At 44.3% G+C, this 16,708-nt stretch overlaps 1 protein-coding gene across 3 annotated transcripts in view; it reads left to right on the forward strand.

The window, feature by feature from the left end:
- Map2k6 (mitogen-activated protein kinase kinase 6) overlaps positions 1-16,708 on the forward strand; it is a 127,895-nt gene that overhangs the window by 97,772 nt on the left and 13,415 nt on the right. For 2 of the 3 annotated variants that reach the window (XM_057774191.1, XM_057774192.1), the window contains exons 3-10: positions 1,745-1,793; positions 2,348-2,461; positions 4,726-4,845; positions 5,070-5,186; positions 6,227-6,278; positions 9,745-9,872; positions 11,554-11,631; positions 12,986-13,125. In XM_057774191.1, coding sequence (XP_057630174.1) covers positions 1,745-1,793; positions 2,348-2,461; positions 4,726-4,845; positions 5,070-5,186; positions 6,227-6,278; positions 9,745-9,872; positions 11,554-11,631; positions 12,986-13,125 — 798 coding nt within the window. The remainder of the gene's footprint in view (positions 1-1,744; positions 1,794-2,347; positions 2,462-4,725; positions 4,846-5,069; positions 5,187-6,226; positions 6,279-9,744; positions 9,873-11,553; positions 11,632-12,985; positions 13,126-16,708) is intronic. The other variant, XM_057774193.1, reaches the window with a different exon arrangement.

Raw genomic sequence — 16,708 nt, forward strand, 5'->3', positions numbered from 1 at the left:
GTTGGTCTGTATTTTTATTTTAACAGTCAATACTGAAAATGCCACTTGCTTTAACCATGTCTTTCAAAGCAACAGGACTGTATTTAGAGCCATTTCAGAACATTTCGGAAATTCTGCCCTTATCCAAAACCAAGATACATTTAACTGTTGTTTTATGAAAGTCAAGCCAGTGCGCAAACAGCAGTTTTCAAAAATTAAGCATTTCAATGCGGTTCACACCACTTGAATACTAAACACTAAGGAAGAATAGTAGGAAAGTATTAAATAAAGCCTTGTTTCCCATCATGAAACCATTATGTTTCTATAAAATCAGAAACGTTTGTATGTCTAGTGCAAGCACATCAGCGTGAATATGGAGTAGTCTCAGATTGGATCCAAGGTGCCTCAGGCACCGGTCATTGGTGTTTCATGGTATGTGATGGCATGTGCCATACAAAGAGTGCGTGTTGTGTGCTCAGAACCAAGGCTGTGGTGATGGCACCCCATGCAACACAGGTGAGTGCCACCAGAGACATATCAGTTTCATTATGGGTTTGCCTTTGAATTAACTTTCAGTTTGCTATGTGTTCAAAGGTCTTTTACTACTGTCAGCTTTTCATAACCACCACGGCTACACAGCGCATGGGCTCACCATCCATGATGAGAAAACTGTGCTCTATGTGACATACATGGCTCTGATGTGTTGAATATTTAAAGTAGGATTTTACTTGAAGTATCTCAATTAACACTTAACCCTATACCACTGAGTGTATGTATTAATATCCTCGTGTTAAGCGAGAAGTAGATAATCAGAGAGATGATGCGAATAAAATCCAAATGCATTTCATTTCAGGCCCATACTCCTCCCCACTGGTCCTCTGTTCAGTTGGTTCCTCCCACCGTTCCTCTGTTCCCTTGACTCCTCCCACCACTCCCTGTTCCCTCGACCCCTCCCACTGTTCCTCTGTCCACTTGACTCCTCCCACCAGTCCGTGTTCCCTTGACTCCTCCCACTGTTCCTCTGTTCCCTTGACTCCTCCCACTGTTCCTCTGTTCCTTTGACTCCTCCCACTGTTCCTCTGTTCCCTTGACTCCTCCCACTGTTCCTCTGTTCCCTTGACTCCTCCCTCTGTTCTTTTGTTCCCTTGACTCCTCCCACTGTTCATGTCCACTTGACCCCCTCCCACTGTTCCTCTGTTCCCTTGACTCCTCCCACTGTTCCTCTGTTCCTTTGACTCCTCCCACTGTTCCTCTGTTCCCTTGACTCCTCCCACTGTTCCTCTGTTCCCTTGACTCCTCCCTCTGTTCTTTTGTTCCCTTAACTCCTCCCACTGTTCCTCTGTTCCCTTGACTCCTCCCACTGTTCCTCTGTTCCCTTGACTCCTCCCTCTGTTCTTTTGTTCCCTTGACTCCTCCCACTGTTCATGTCCACTTGACCCCCTCCCACTGTTCCTCTGTTCCCTTGACTCCTCCCTCTGTTCCTCTGTTCCCTTGACTCCTCCCTCTGTTCCTCTGTTCCCTTGACTCCTCCCACTGTTCCTCTGTTTCCTTGACTCCTCCCACTGTTCCTCTGTTCCCTTGACTCCTCCCACTGTTCCTCTGTTCCCTTGACTCCTCCCACTGTTCCTCTGTCTGCTTGATTCCTCTCACCCGTCCACTGTTCACTTGACCAGTTTCCTTGGAGCAAATCCAACAGCTACCGTGTTTGGGAAGGCCATGGTTCACCAACTATTTCATGCTGCTTTTTGTCCCTTCTCTTCCTTAGGCCACCTCGAGATTTAGACTCCAAGGCTTGCATTTCTATTGGAAACCAGGTGAGAAAGGTCACATGGTAGTGATCGACACTTTGTCCTCTTCGGCTGTATGCTTCCCAACTGAATACTGATACTTGTTTTCTGTGGCAGCCTGTCAGGGGATGGACCAAAAAGGCTTTTGGATTAAAGGGGAGCTGACTCCTAGAGCTTTTGTTATTTTGAACCAGGAATTGCAATCAAGCGATTGTGATCCCCACGGAGGGTTTCAGAGGGGGATAGATGGCTCTCTCAGGAGGGTGTTTATCAAAGCCACACAGCTCTAGTTGCTAGTAACCAGTCATAAATGATAAGGAACTTCAGTTTAGCTTCGGAGTCACAGTTTGAAAGCCTAGTTGGGTGGAGTTTGGCCTGGTGTTGGGGACCAGCGAGTAGTCTACCATAGGACACTAAACATCTCCTAGGTACTCTTTGCTTTGAGTGGCATCTTGACATGTTAGAAAAATGTGTGGCCTAGCTCTCGTACCGATACCTAAGAAACCAGACAGAAGGCAGCATGCTCAGTGCCCTGCTTAGTTTCCACTTGCTTCTTTTGTGACAACTTTTGTTCCTTGCAGAACTTTGAGGTGAAGGCAGATGACCTGGAGCCTATAGTGGAGCTGGGGCGAGGTGCGTACGGGGTGGTGGAGAAGATGCGACACGTGCCCAGCGGGCAGATCATGGCGGTGAAGGTAGAGTTGACGTTCCAGAAAATGGGTCATGTCTTCAGCGTATGCCCTTGCCCATCTCAGCTGTGAGCTGGCTCTTTTCACAGAAGCAAAATAGCCCACCGTAGAATGAAAAAGGACTCTGTAGCAATCAGTATTTCCCTTGACCTTTGAGGAAGGTACTCGGCCAGTCTTTGTCATATCTGCTTTCTATTTATTTTCCAAGTTTTCTCTGTCCCCCACTTTTAATTTTTAAAGAATTCCTGTGAGTGTGTGTGTATGTGTCTGTGTCTATACACATGGATGCAGATGCCCTTGGAAGCCAGATGAGGATGTCAGGTCTCCTGGAGCTAGAATTATAGATAGTTGTGAGCCACCTGATTTGAGTCCGAGAACTAAACTTTGGTCTTCTACAAGCATAACAAACACAGTACATGCTCTTAGCCACTGAACCATCTCTCTAGTCCCTATTGCCGTGTAACTAATTACACTTAAAATAATTAATAGTACTCTAAAAAAGCCTCATCTAATACTGACCCAAATTAAAATTTCCTTGATTGTCTCAAAGTATTATGTTGTTGTTGTTTTTATACAATCAGATTCTAAACAAAACCGTCTTTAATTACAAATTGTGTTGTTTTAAAAGAACTGCTCTTGAAAGTCAAGAAGCAAAAAATGAGAAATCAAATTGTTTATATTTGTGAGAAAAGAAGAGTAAAAGGCATCGAGTGTTGATTTCTTGGATTTTGAGCTATGCGCAGTTTGGAATCAGCCTGTATGTCTTAAGTAGATCTGAGTACTCTAGAGGTGAGTTTAGAAAGTGGAAAGATGTATGTCCAAAGGATACCATTTTTTATTAAAGATACAATCATCTGTGACTTTTATTACCCAATTTGTCCTCGAATGAATGAATTTCCTAAGGGTACCTTTCTTAGTTAGGATTTCTATTGCTGTGAAGAGACACCATGGCCATGGTAACTCTAATAAATGAAACATTTAATTGGTGGCTTACGATTCAGAGGTTTAGTCCATTATCATCAGTGGGACATGGTGGTGTGCAGGCAGACATGGTGCTGGAGAGGTAACTGAGCGTTCTTTGTCTTGTATAGGAAACAGGAAGTAAACTGCAACACTGGGTAGTATCTTGAGCACATATGGGACCCGAAAGCCCGCCTCCACAGTGACTTTAATAAGACCACACCTACTCCAACAAGGCCACACCCCCTAATAGTGCTGCTCCCTTTGGGAGCCATTTTCTTTCAAACCACCATAGTACCTAAGGTTGACTATAGCTATGGTGCTTTGACATTTTCCAGAAGTGAGAATTTTACCCTTTTTTGCTATTTTTGGAAAGGTTTATTTTTATGTATATATATATATATGCATATATATGTGTGTGTGTGTGTGTGTGTGTGTGTAGTAGGAGGTTGCTTGTTTGTTCCCAGCTGATCAGACCATGAACTAACCACACAGAAACTATATTATTTACAATACTGTTTGGCCAATCGCTTAACTGTATTTTTGCCTAACTCATATCTTAAATTAACCATCTCCATTAATCTGTGTATCACCATGAGGCTGTGGTGTCTGTCTCCGGCGGGGCTACATGGCTTCTCTAAATTCCGCATTCCTTCTCCCAGCATTCAGTTTAGTTTTCCTCACCTAGCTCTATTCTTTTGCCCTATCATAGGCCAAGACAGTTCCTTTATTAACCAATGGTTTTCACAGCATACGTAAAGGAATTCCACATCATATATGTGTGTGCCTGACAGTATGTATGTATACCATGTGTGTCCAGAAGAGAGCATTAAATTCCCTGGAACTAGAGTTACCGACACCTGTGAGCTGCCATGTGGGTGCTGGGAATCAAATCTGGCTCCTCTGTAAAAAACTGCTGAGCTCTCTCTCCAAACCCAGCTGTTTTTCTTTTTCTAAAACCTTGGCATCTCAGATAACCAGAAAGTAATCAATGCTGTCACCTTTTGCATTGAGCTGACATAAACATTGATTGTATTAGCACCTTTGAAGTGTTTCCCCACAAACTCACCCCTCTCTGATGTACACCGTGTGTTTGCTTCTAAGCAGACTGATTGGGAAATCAAACGGCCAACCATCTTCATTGCTTTTCATTTGTTCAGATAGCTAATGCTTAGGGATGCTGTGGGCCAGGTTTCTGCTAACGCTGTAAAGTTTGATTCTGTTGTGAGGCTGGAGCTCTGGTGGGTTCCCGTCTCAACTGACTCTTCCTCAGAGGAGTAACCAAACATTTCCCATGTGCTCCCGTTTAGCGGATCCGGGCCACAGTTAATAGCCAGGAGCAGAAACGGCTACTGATGGATCTGGACGTTTCCATGAGGACAGTGGACTGTCCCTTTACCGTCACCTTCTATGGTGCTCTCTTCCGGGAGGTAGGTGATCCTTCAGTTCAGTGTCCAAGGAGACCAGCAACTTAAAGAGTCTCCGATCTCATCAGAGTCTCGTTGATCTCTGCTAGACTGCCCTTTGGAAACAATCTTGTTTCGCTTTTTAAATGATTTAAAAATCTTGAGGAGAAACCCCTCGGAGAAATTGCTGGCTATTTTTTCCCCTCTTCCCCTCCTCACTGACAATTCCTGAACTTATTGATCCCCAGGGTGACGTCTGGATATGCATGGAGCTCATGGATACGTCACTAGATAAATTCTACAAACAAGTTATTGATAAAGGCCAGACAATTCCAGAGGATATCTTAGGGAAGATAGCAGTTTCTGTGAGTACATCGTGAACCTTGCCTGCTCAAGGGAATGGGACAAGTCCCAGATTTGTGTCTTTGCCTCATCCCTGCCTTCTAGCTGTTAGATTTGTTACTACAATAGATTCTGTTGGGTACTGAGTGTGTCAGTGGGAGGCTGGATCAGTGCTTTTCTTCCCAGTCTCTGTGTAGTACGTGCAGCCATGGACCTGGTTTGGTAAACCATGCCAAGTGCCTCTATCTTAGTTTCGTTTCTTTGTCTGTGATAAAACAAACAAACAAACAAACAAACCAAAAATGCTGACAAAAGCAACCTGAGGGAGGAAGGGTTTACTTGGCTCCTGATTCCAGGTTACAGGCCGCTATTGCAGAGAAAGCAAGGCATCAGGAGGTTGAAGCAGTTAGTCATATTACGTCCATAGTCCAGGGCAGAGAACAATGAATCAGTGCATGAATTTTGTTTCTTATATTTCTATGCAATCTTCTACCCAAAGCATGGCACCACCCACCGTGGGCGGGCTCTTCTCCCTTCAGTGAACACAATCGAGATAACCTTCCACAGACCCGCCCACAGGTCTACTTGAGCTAGACAGTCTCTCATTAGACTCTCCTCCAAGGCGGTTATAGATCGTGTCAAGTCCACAATTAAAACTCACCCTCAGGGCCTCCAAGCCATGTGTACGACCGATCCCGTGCCCGTACTCATGTGCTGACTTCACCTCTCTTGGTCGAGTTTTTAATGTTTTCTTAGCACTACGGTATAAAAGAGGTAAGAAGACAAGGCAGCCTTCATGGCTACCAAGGTTCAGGTAGGTGGGGGAAAAACGATGCTTCAGAGAGGTGAAGGAGGCATCTCTGTTGCAAGATGCAATCCTTCTTGGTGGGAGGAGCCCAGTTGGGTAACTTCCTGTTGTGTTCCTGATTAGGGGTCATTGCTATCTGAGAAAAATCACTCACTCAGCAACTTTAAGCAGGGGGAGTTAATAAAATTGAACACGCTTAACGTTCAACTTCTTTCCAGCGATGGGGTCAATAAACCCACTCTGCTTTTCTCGTAGATTGTAAAAGCATTAGAACATCTACACAGTAAGCTCTCTGTCATTCATCGAGGTAAGCACCCATCGAGCTGTCTTGGCAGTTCCTTGTCCTAAGCTGGTTTCTTTTGCCTGGTGTTTTCCTTTCCTCTCCCACTCTTCCCTGTGCGTGTCGGGGTGGGGGCTGAGTTAGGCAGGGGAACTAGACGGCTTTGTTGAGACTGTAACAAATGAAAGCAGTTGTATTAATCTTCTGTTACTGTGGCGAAACACTTGACACAAAGAAGAAAGGTTTATTTTGAATAACAGGTAGGAGGCCTGTAGTTAACTGACCTTGTGACTGGCCAGCGGTGGGGCAGCAGTCAGTGTGTGATGATGGGACCATGCTGCAGAGGAAGCTCCTTTACCTTATGGCCAGGGATAAAAGGGAGACAGTGAGACCAGGATCCCATAATCTCCTTCAAGGGAAGTCCCCGGTGACCTGAAACATCCCTCCAAGCCCCACCTGTTAAGGGTTTCAGCATCTCCCATATGGCTTACTTGAGGACTTAGCCTGCAGCACATGAACTTTTGGAAGATATTTAAGATTTAGGCCTTAGCCTTGGGCATTCTTTGTCTTGGCCGAGAATACAGAAACAAATGAATTTTGTATCACTCCTAAATTGAATAGAAATTCACTGAGGAGAGCTCTAGATGCATCGTTGAAAATTTGAAAGGACCCAAGGGTGAAAAAATGCAGCTTATAATTTTGTGCATCCTGCAGCAGAGGTGGTTACAGAAGCAAAGTCACGGAATGAATCAGAGCTGCAACTTAACAGGGCCCCCAGATATGGCTGTGCAGATCTAATGTGGGAATCTCTGGACCAAAGCAGAGTCTTTCCAGGCTGCAGGAAGTGGGGAGAAAGTGATGTTGTCCCTATTTTTGCTTTCTCTTTCCCAGTCTTCATCTTCTTCTGTTATCTTATATGTGTGTGTGTGTCTGTGCATGCACGTGCATGCATGCACTTCTTATGCACAAACATTTGTGGACATGCTCACCCATGCGTGCATGTAGACACCAAAGAAGGATGCCAGGTTCTTGCTCTGTCGCATGCTGTCTTATTTCTTTGAGTCAGGATCTCCCACTGAAGCAGCTAACCAAACCCTGTCTCCTTATAGAACTGGGCCACTGGTATGCATGACCATGCCTAGCTTTTAATGTGGATTTTAGGGATTTGAACCTAGGTCCCTCCTGCTTGCACAGTGTGTGCTTTTAGGTGCTGAGTCATCTCCCCAACTGTCTGCTATTTCTTCATCCATTCACTCATCTTCTAATGTAATCACCCATATTTTTCCATCCATTTGTCTCACAATTCTTTAAAGTTTTGTTTTTACTTAGGTGTGTATGTGTACTAACGTATGTGTGTGTTTCTTTGTCACATTAGTGCAGAACCTCCAGAGGCCAGAAGAGGGCATTGGATCCCTGCTGCTGGAGTTACAGATTTTTGTGAACCGCCTGATGTGGGTGCTGTGATCTGAACTTGGGTCCTCTAGAAGAGCAACAAGCTCTCTGACCACTGAGACATCTGTCCAGTCTCTTTGAGTGGAGATGTTTTTAATAACATGAGGAAGACCTAAGACTGTTGTAATAAGAGCGGAGGGGCTGTGTTCCGCCACCCGGCTGCCCACACGACTAGCTTATGCCCCAAAATAATTACACGGAAACTGTATTCTTTTAAACACTACCTGGCCCATTAGTTCCAGCTTCTTATTGGCTAGCTCTTACATATTGATCTAACCCATTTCTAATATTCTGTGTAGCCCCACGAGCTGGCTTACCAGGGAGGATCTTAACCTGCGTCTGTCTGGAGTGGGAGAATCATGGCGACTCCTTTACTTGGCTTCTTTCTCCCAGCATTCTGTCTGTTTACTCCACCCACCTAAGGGCTGGCCTATAAATGGGCCAAGGCAGTTTCTTTATTAAATGAAAGTAACTCCTCCATCATAAGACTTATCTAGGAAAATGTATTTTTTAAACAATTCTAAGGACCTAGAGAGATGGCTCAGTGCTTAATGAAACTGACTGTTCTTGCAGAGAACCCCGAGTGGGTTCAATTCCCAGCACCCACATGGTGGCTCACAACCACCTGTAACTCCAGTCCTAGGGGGATCCAACACCCTCTTGTCCCTTCTGAGGGCACTGCACTTACACATAGAGAGAGAGACATACTTAAGAATAAATCAATTTAAAAAATTCCTTGTAGGAATTCTCAATAAAGAGATAGCTAGAAAATCTTCAACAAAACAGCCTGGAAATAGGAAAGTACCATATATAAAGTAGTATAAGAAAAACAAAGAGCAGATTATTGTTGGAAGGTTCTAGTCAGGGACACCCTGTGGTTTGTACATTAAGAGGTTTTCTGAGGACATTAGTAGCGGTACTGATGGGTACTAAGGTCTGTGCGTGGGGTAATTCTTAACATCTGTGAGCTGGGATATGATGTAAAATGCCCTGCACAGTGTGCCTGCCATTACTAATGTTCACTGGAAAAACAAGAGAGTGGATTAGAAGAAGGAAGTGAGACTATAGAGCAACAAGCTTTCAGATTATCTGTAGGCATGGAAGTCGTTTGCACTTTCTTCAGAATATTGCAATATTCAATTTTTTTTGCTAGAACATATACAAAACTATGGAAGCAATAAAATTATATTTGGTATGTCCCATTTTAAGAGAAAAATGATATTGAAAAAAATTTTTTTTTTAATGAGACAGGGTTTCCTGCAGGCCAGGATGGTCTCAGACTTGCTATGTCGCTAAAGGATCCCCTCCCCTACCCCTGCCCCGTCTCTAAAGTACTGGGTTTACAGGATTTCATTCTCCAGCCTCTTACTCTCACACTAATTATTCAATAGAACACTTTATTTTCTCTGTGTATATGTATATAATATATGTGTTGCGTGTGTGTAAGGGTGGGTGATTTCATGCCACAGTTCACTTGTAGAGGTCATAGGGCAACCTCAGGTATTGGTTGGTTCTTACCTTCCACAGCATTTGAGACAATATCTTGTTATTCACTGCCGTGTACACCAAGCTGGCCCACACTTCTGGGGAGTCCTGTCTGTGTCTTCTTTCTTCCCACAAGGATGCTGTGATTGTAGACACACACACATGCACGCACACACTGCAGCAGGCATTTTACAAGGGTGCTGAGTATTTGAACTCAGGTCATCATGGATGACAAGTGCTTGTATGCACTGTGTCACCTCCCTAGCCCTGAAAGATCACTTTGCATGGGACATTTGGTTTGGTAATCTTGCTTTCAAGTTCTTACTATGTGTGGGCAGCAATGAAGTGATAAAAAGAGGAGATAGGCTTTCCCATTTGGTGTTTCATAACCCTGAAAGACGCAGACACAATGTGAAGAATTAAAAACCAAGAGGGAAAAAGCAAAGGTTGTGGTGACATTTGTGTCCGGCAGCTTGGCAGATGCTGAAGTACGAAACAAGTGGAGAGTCTAGAGCCATCTAGTGGTGGAGACGTTAATCGTCACTCTTTCTTTCAGATGTCAAGCCTTCTAACGTGCTCATTAACGCTCTGGGCCAGGTGAAGATGTGTGATTTTGGAATCAGTGGCTACCTGGTGGACTCTGTTGCCAAAACGATTGACGCTGGTTGCAAACCATACATGGCGGTAAGTTCAGCACCCAGAGGAGTGTGTGTGTGTGTGTGTGTATGTGTATGTATGTGTGTGTGCTCATGCTGAGAAATGCACCTGTAGTGACATTTCATTTGTGTTTTAATAAATAAAGCTTACCTGAAGATCAGAGAGTAAAGCAGTCCCACTGGTCAGCCTTACAGGCCAGGCAGTGGTGACACACACCTTTAATCCCAGTAGCCACATTAGTTGGTCATAGAAGCTGGGCGGTAGTGGTGCATGCCTTTAATCCCAACACTAGAGAGGAATGAGGAATATAAGATGGGAAGAGACAGCTCTCAGCTCAGTCTCATTCTGAGGATTCCTGGAGGCAGGATCGCCATTTCAGACTGAGGATTTCTTAGGGGTAAGAGCTCTCTAGTGGCTGGCTGCTTTGCTTTTCCGATCTTCAGGTTGAAGATCAGAACCCCAATATCTAGGTTTTTGTTATTTGTGCTAGATGCAAAATCAGGACAGAAAATAAGAAATGGATGACTGTGAGGGAAAATTGAAATAAACCTCAGATTTAAGAAATATTCTGTATTGGGTCCTTTTCTTAAAGGTCTTATGTCAGAAATCATTAGTCACTCACTCCGTATATTATCTCCATCCTTTGAAGTTATATAACCAAAATACCATAAACTAGGTACCCTACAGACCAGACCACAGATAGTTTTTTATGGGTTTTCCACTCTGGCAAGTCTGCGGTGAAGATAATGGAAGGTTCAGGGCATGGTGAGAGCCTGCTTCTCTGGCGCATTGTGGCTCCTTGCTGGTCCTCATGTCATGGAAAGAGCAGGGGATCTGTCTCAGGCTTCTTTTATGAGGCTATTAACCTTATCCACGGGGAATCCACCTCAAATCCACAATCATCTTATCAAGATACATCTTCCTGTCATGGTCACAGGTGGGATAAGGTTTTAACATGTGCACTTTGGGATGACACAAACGTGCAAATCACATATATATGTATATGTGTGCATGTATATATATTACCTTTCAAAATTAAGTTGAAGTGGCACATTGTTTGAAAATGCATGTAAGTAATACACAGTGCCATACAGTTTTCCACACTGATTGGCAAGCAAGTATCGGCTTGATTGCTAAGGACGGAAGACTGTGAATAACTTAAATTACCCACACAAAGCAGGTGTGGTCATCCCAGAACACCTGAACGCCTGTGCTTACTCCTGCTCACTAGGAAGACCTTGACATTCTTTCAGCTGGGAAGAGAACATTCATTTTGTAAATGGACTTGTGTTTGGGTTTGAAAATTTCTTGTCCATGTCTGAGTAAGGGTCCCTAAGGTCTCTTAACATCGGACAGTAGCTGGGAACGTCTTCAGTTTCTTCTGAATGGGTTTTAAGTTGCTGGTATCTTTTACTAGGGATGATTTTAACAGATGGAGAGTGTGAACATGGACCCTTGTTCTTAAGGCAGTTAAAATGTGTTATGAGGGATCTGGATTCATTGCTGCCTTTAAGTCCAATATAAGGGAGGAAACCCCTGTGGAGATATTTTATAGCTTGTAATTACCTGATCTTTTGGCCAGGACAGAGCATTAACAGAGTCAAATAACTCATTTGGCAACTGGTTCTGTCTCCACCCAAGTCTTTATTGAGCTACACATAGCATCTCAGTCATCTTTCCTTTTCTTAACTGTCTGCCTCCTTTCCAGCCCGAACGAATAAACCCGGAGCTCAACCAGAAGGGGTACAGTGTGAAGTCTGACATTTGGAGTCTGGGCATCACCATGGTAACCTACGATCATCATTGTGGGCTATGAGGTTTTGGGCATGAAACCGGATGCGGTGGGTGGTCTTTGGGGACCCAGAAGTAAATGCTATTGACACTACTTTTGGGCATGCTTTCCTGTCTGAGATGGCGGGTCATTTACCCGGGCTGATTGTTTGTAGTGTGGCAGAGTGGAAACCCTTGAGTGAGATCTGGCCATGCAAATTTTTCTGTCTTTTACTATCATATGACCTTCAGTAACTCATGTATTCTCATAGACAATCTTTCCAATAGACATGGAGTTAATTGATTTCTTATAGTTCAAATTAAATGATTATAATCAAGACAAGAAACATAAGTTGCAAAATGAATGCTAATGTGTGGGTCCTGGTAGGCCAAATGCATAAGCAGTGTATTATTATTGTTTTTTTTTTAGTTCTTTTTGAGACCATATCTCATGTAACTCAGGCTGGCTTCAAAATCTATCTGTAGCCCAGGATGACCTTTAACTTCGGATCCTACTTTCTCCACTCGTAAAGTGCTGGGATCACAGGCATGCACCACCATGCTTAGTTTGATACCATGCTGGGGATTGAACTCTTGGATTCTTGAATGCTGTACAAGCACTGTGCCAACTGGGTGACGTCCCCAGCTCTGCACTGAACATTTTCGCGGTGGAAGTTTTATATGTTGAAATCAGATCTATCTAAGAACACAGTGACAGACAGTGTACTTTCCCCAGCATGGCCCTGTGACTGCAGTCAGTGGTGCCTTATCTCTTACCTCTGTCTACGTTTTCCGTGTGTCTCTAAGGTCTGGAATTATCCACTGTGGTCCTGGCTCCTGCCCAGGACCAGCAGCTGATTATATCCAGTGAGTTATTCCATGTCCCTGCCCAGAAAACATGTGATTCTGTAACAGCAGAGTGGCCTTTACGCAAGTCCAAAAAAAGATCAGTCATTTGGTCCTGGGTAACTTTTTTTTTTTTTTAAATTTTCCATTTCACCGAGGGACCTGTAGGTGGCAGCAGAGGCACAGTGCTGCTAAAGTTATGCGTTCCTTTCTGGCCAGATATTTGAAAAACTGGTTGTTTCCTGTCTTGAACTTCAATGCTCTTGGCTGATAAGTTTTTATTAACTAGCACTCTGGGGTGTTATCAAAGGGCTCATTTGTTTAAGTAGGTCTAAATAGCTATCGCTACTAAGATAATATTAAAAAAAATAGCTCTAAGATTTTTGTGAGGATGGGTTTCTAGTTTATTTTTCTTCCCTAATTGTACTTGAACTTCACCTCTAGTCCTGCTGCAAAGGAACACGGCTGCTTCCTAAGAGCCCTCCCTAAATGGTTGTTTCCCCCTCCCGTTTCCCTCCTTGCAGATTGAGTTGGCCATCCTCCGGTTCCCCTATGACTCTTGGGGAACCCCCTTCCAGCAGCTAAAGCAAGTGGTAGAAGAACCGTCCCCGCAGCTCCCGGCAGACAAGTTCTCCGCAGAGTTTGTTGACTTTACCTCACAGTGGTAAGAGGGCCCTCCATCCCACAGACCTGCGCTAACGAAGACAGATCATTCTCATGACTCCTCCATGGGGTTCGATCCATCGCATACACTCATTTCAGAAGCATCCGTGGAGTGTGTCCCCCATGCTGCAGGACACAGGCCTTGCCCCTAGCCCCAATTCCAAGTCTAGGAGGGGATTCAATGATGCCGATATTTATTTGGTAGCATCATGATTTGATTGGCAAGACTAGGGGATGGAGATATGTATAGGATATTTGGAGGATATAAACTAAGATGGTGTGTGTGTGTGTGTGTGTGTGATATAAAACCCGAGCGGAGGCCATGGGAGGCATTTCTCCAACTAAGGTGAGTGAAACAGGAAAGATGGCATCAGGAGGATTGCACTGCATCGCATCAACAAAGCAGGGAAAACCTCTCCAGGACTTCGTGGTGGCCAGTTAATTTTAGCTGCTGTCTTCACACACTCTGAAGTCTCAGTGAGGGATGGTTTAGAACAGGTTGGCCTGTGGGAAATCTGTGAGGGGATTGTTTTGATTAGGCCAATGGATGTGGGCTGAGCCTAGAAGTGAGTGGTGTCATTCCCTGGGTTTGGGTTCCAGACAATACACGGGAGAATGGGAGATGTGTGTGAGAAGCATGCATGCTCTTGACGGTGATTGGGAGATGACAAGTTACCCTGTCTTCCTGCTGTGCTGGAATTGTGAGCTAAAAAAAAAAATCTTTTGTGTCTTAAGTTCTGTTCTGTCCTTTTATTCCAACAACAGAAATGAAACCAGGACAGACTGTAAGTGATCTGATATTGGTTACAGACAAAGGTAGCAAGCCTGGTGGAAGGCTAGGGATGGGGAATTGATGCAAAGATTTCTTTGTGCTGAGGAGCTTCTGGGGCACTCAAGAATGTTGCTTGAATATGTACAATTTATACAGAACATTGCGCCTTCTGCTGAACCCCCGTTGACTGTGGATGAATTTGCCTGTGCAGTTCTAGTAGGCACTGTTGAGGATTTGGAGGCAAATCCAAAGAAAGTTGAAGCACAAAGAGGAAAGGGTGTTACTCATGTGGTCAAGAAGAGTAAGGAGGACATAGTCTTTTCCAGGTACTCTTGTGATGTCTGTCTACACAGTGACCATGATGCTTAGTGTAGCAGGATGGTAGTGATAGCTGTAGACGCTACCGGGAGGAAGATGCCAAGACTACAAGGTGGAACCAAGTTAGTCTAGATGGATCTTCTGTGAAAACAGATAGGAGCGAGGAGCGAGTGGGTGGGTCAGAGCTGTCTGTCTTCCCACCCGTGCTTCTTGAAGGGAGCAGTCCCAGCCACAGTTACCACTGTGAATTGACCTAGACCTGGGAGGTCTCCCTGAGGTACAGAGAGGATGCTGAAGCAATACTCCGTTGACCTTGCTTCTGTGGAGGTGGTGTTTCAGATACAGCTTTTGCTGGAAAATATGATGAGACAGGGAAACTCTTTGTTGCTTAAGACATTTTTGGATGGTTGCTTGGTGCTCACCCCCTTCCTGCTCCTGGTGCTTTCCCCCTCATGTTTTACGAGGCTACCATGACGCTTTATTCCAAGTTTTCATTTTGGCAGAAAGACCAGAGAGAGCTGGAGTACTGGGCACTAGGACAATGCTGTTGGATGTCTTTAATAAAAGTGTCCCCTCCCTTCTCTGGTCTCCTGAAGTGCGTCCTGTTTTCCTTGAGTGATTGTGTGGGTGGGGAGGTGCTTCTGCCAGATTGAAGCTGGGTCATGCGCGATTTTGCCTTTTAGACTCAAGAAACTTGATGGTTTTTGTTTTTATTTTGTTTCCTTGTCCCCCCCTTATCCTCAAGTGTTTAAAGGTCACATAGGAAAAGCTGTGAGTCATGGTCCATCGTTGACTCCCAGACTTTTCAGGAGAGCTCTCGCAGGCGAGGAGCCTGTGGCAGGAAGTGTCTTCAAATGCCCTTTCAATTGCCCTTCTCCTACCTGGGCCCCTTCCCTAGGGATTTTGGGTATTTAATGAAGCTTGGGGAAGAACATGCCAGGTGTGAAAAGTTCCAGAAGGCTGAGTCGTCCATTGTGGATCCGTGGTTTAACGCAGTTCTCTGTTCTCCTTGTACATTCGGTGGCCAGTCTCTGGTAAAGTTTTTCCAAAGTGCTTACTCCTGAGCTCTAGTCTCAGCATCGGTTTTTTTCAAGTATATGTAACCTTAGTATTTGTCTTATTTAGGGTTCCTATTGCTGTGAAGAGAAGTCATGACCATAGCAACTCTTACAAAGGAAAAACATTTAATTGGGCCTAGCCTACAGTTCAGAGGTTTAGTCCATTGTCGTCATGGTGGGAAGCATGGTGGCATGCAGGTAGACATGGTGCTGGAGAAGGAGCTGAGAGTTCTGCGTCTGGATCTGAAGGCAGTGGGAAGAGAATGTCATACTGGGCCTACCTCAAGGATCTGAGGCCTCAAAACCCATCCCTAATGACAAGCCTCCTCTAACAAAGCCACACCTACTCCAACAGGCCACACCTAATAGCGCCACTCCCTATGGGTTTATGGGATGAGGGGCATTTTTATTCAAATCACCACAGCGTACTTCAGATGCAACCCCTAAGTATGTGGTGAGAGCCCCGATTAGACGTCAGCTCTGTGAACAAGCCTTCAGCTGCTGAGCATTCCCTAATGTTTTTTGTGGGCAACCGGTACCATTGTTCAGTTACTATACTACATCAAACTGGCCTTTCCCTCTCTTATTCAGCTTTAATGTTTTCCCCTAAGGAATCAAAGCATTGAAACTTCTGCAGACATTTATAAAAATGATGTTGGAACTTAAGTGAACAGAGCAGTTGCCTAGCATGTGTGAAACCTTGGGCTCTGTCTCCAGGGTATAGAAAATGACAAACAAAACCCCCCCAAAACAACAACAAAAAATGCCCAAACCCTTGAGAGGTGAATGTGTTCTGATATTAATGTGTGCATGTCTGGGCAGAGAGTCCAGGTGTCTGGGCTTTGCTCGTTCTATAGTGACCACATTGTTCCCACCTCCCCCCAATACTCAGAGTCCTCATGACTGTCCCTCTGTGAACTCCTTCTCTTTCTCCTTTTCTCTGAATTGTAACCCCAGATGTCACAGTTTATTCATCTAGATATTTTGGGCTGTTGATCTGTTATGGATTTCCTGTAACTGTTGAAAGTCTGGCAACTCTGTTAACACTGTTATTTTATTTGCATACAATGCAGAAGTTTGTCTCAGTGATGGAGTTCATTAATAATAGTAACAGTAGTAACACAACTCATGTCATTCTGGAAGTTGTCAGAGAGCAGGTCTTTTTTATTTCTAAATAATTTTTTATTGCTTTTATTGAACTGTACATTTTTTTTCTCTCCTCCCCTCCTTCCCTTCTTCCCTCTCCTGCGACCCCCACATTCCTAATTTATTCAGGAGAGACAAACCTTCTTTTTAAAAACTACAAAACTTTATTTATTTATTGTTTTTGTGGGTGCATGTATGCCTGAGTGTATGCTTGTATACAATATATGGTAGGAGGAGCCCTTGGGGGCCAGAAGAGACTATCGGGTCCCCTAGACTTAGACTTATAGGCT

The sequence above is a fragment of the Chionomys nivalis genome, chromosome 7 (genome assembly GCF_950005125.1).
Source record: "Chionomys nivalis chromosome 7, mChiNiv1.1, whole genome shotgun sequence".
Taxonomy (NCBI): domain Eukaryota; kingdom Metazoa; phylum Chordata; class Mammalia; order Rodentia; family Cricetidae; genus Chionomys; species Chionomys nivalis.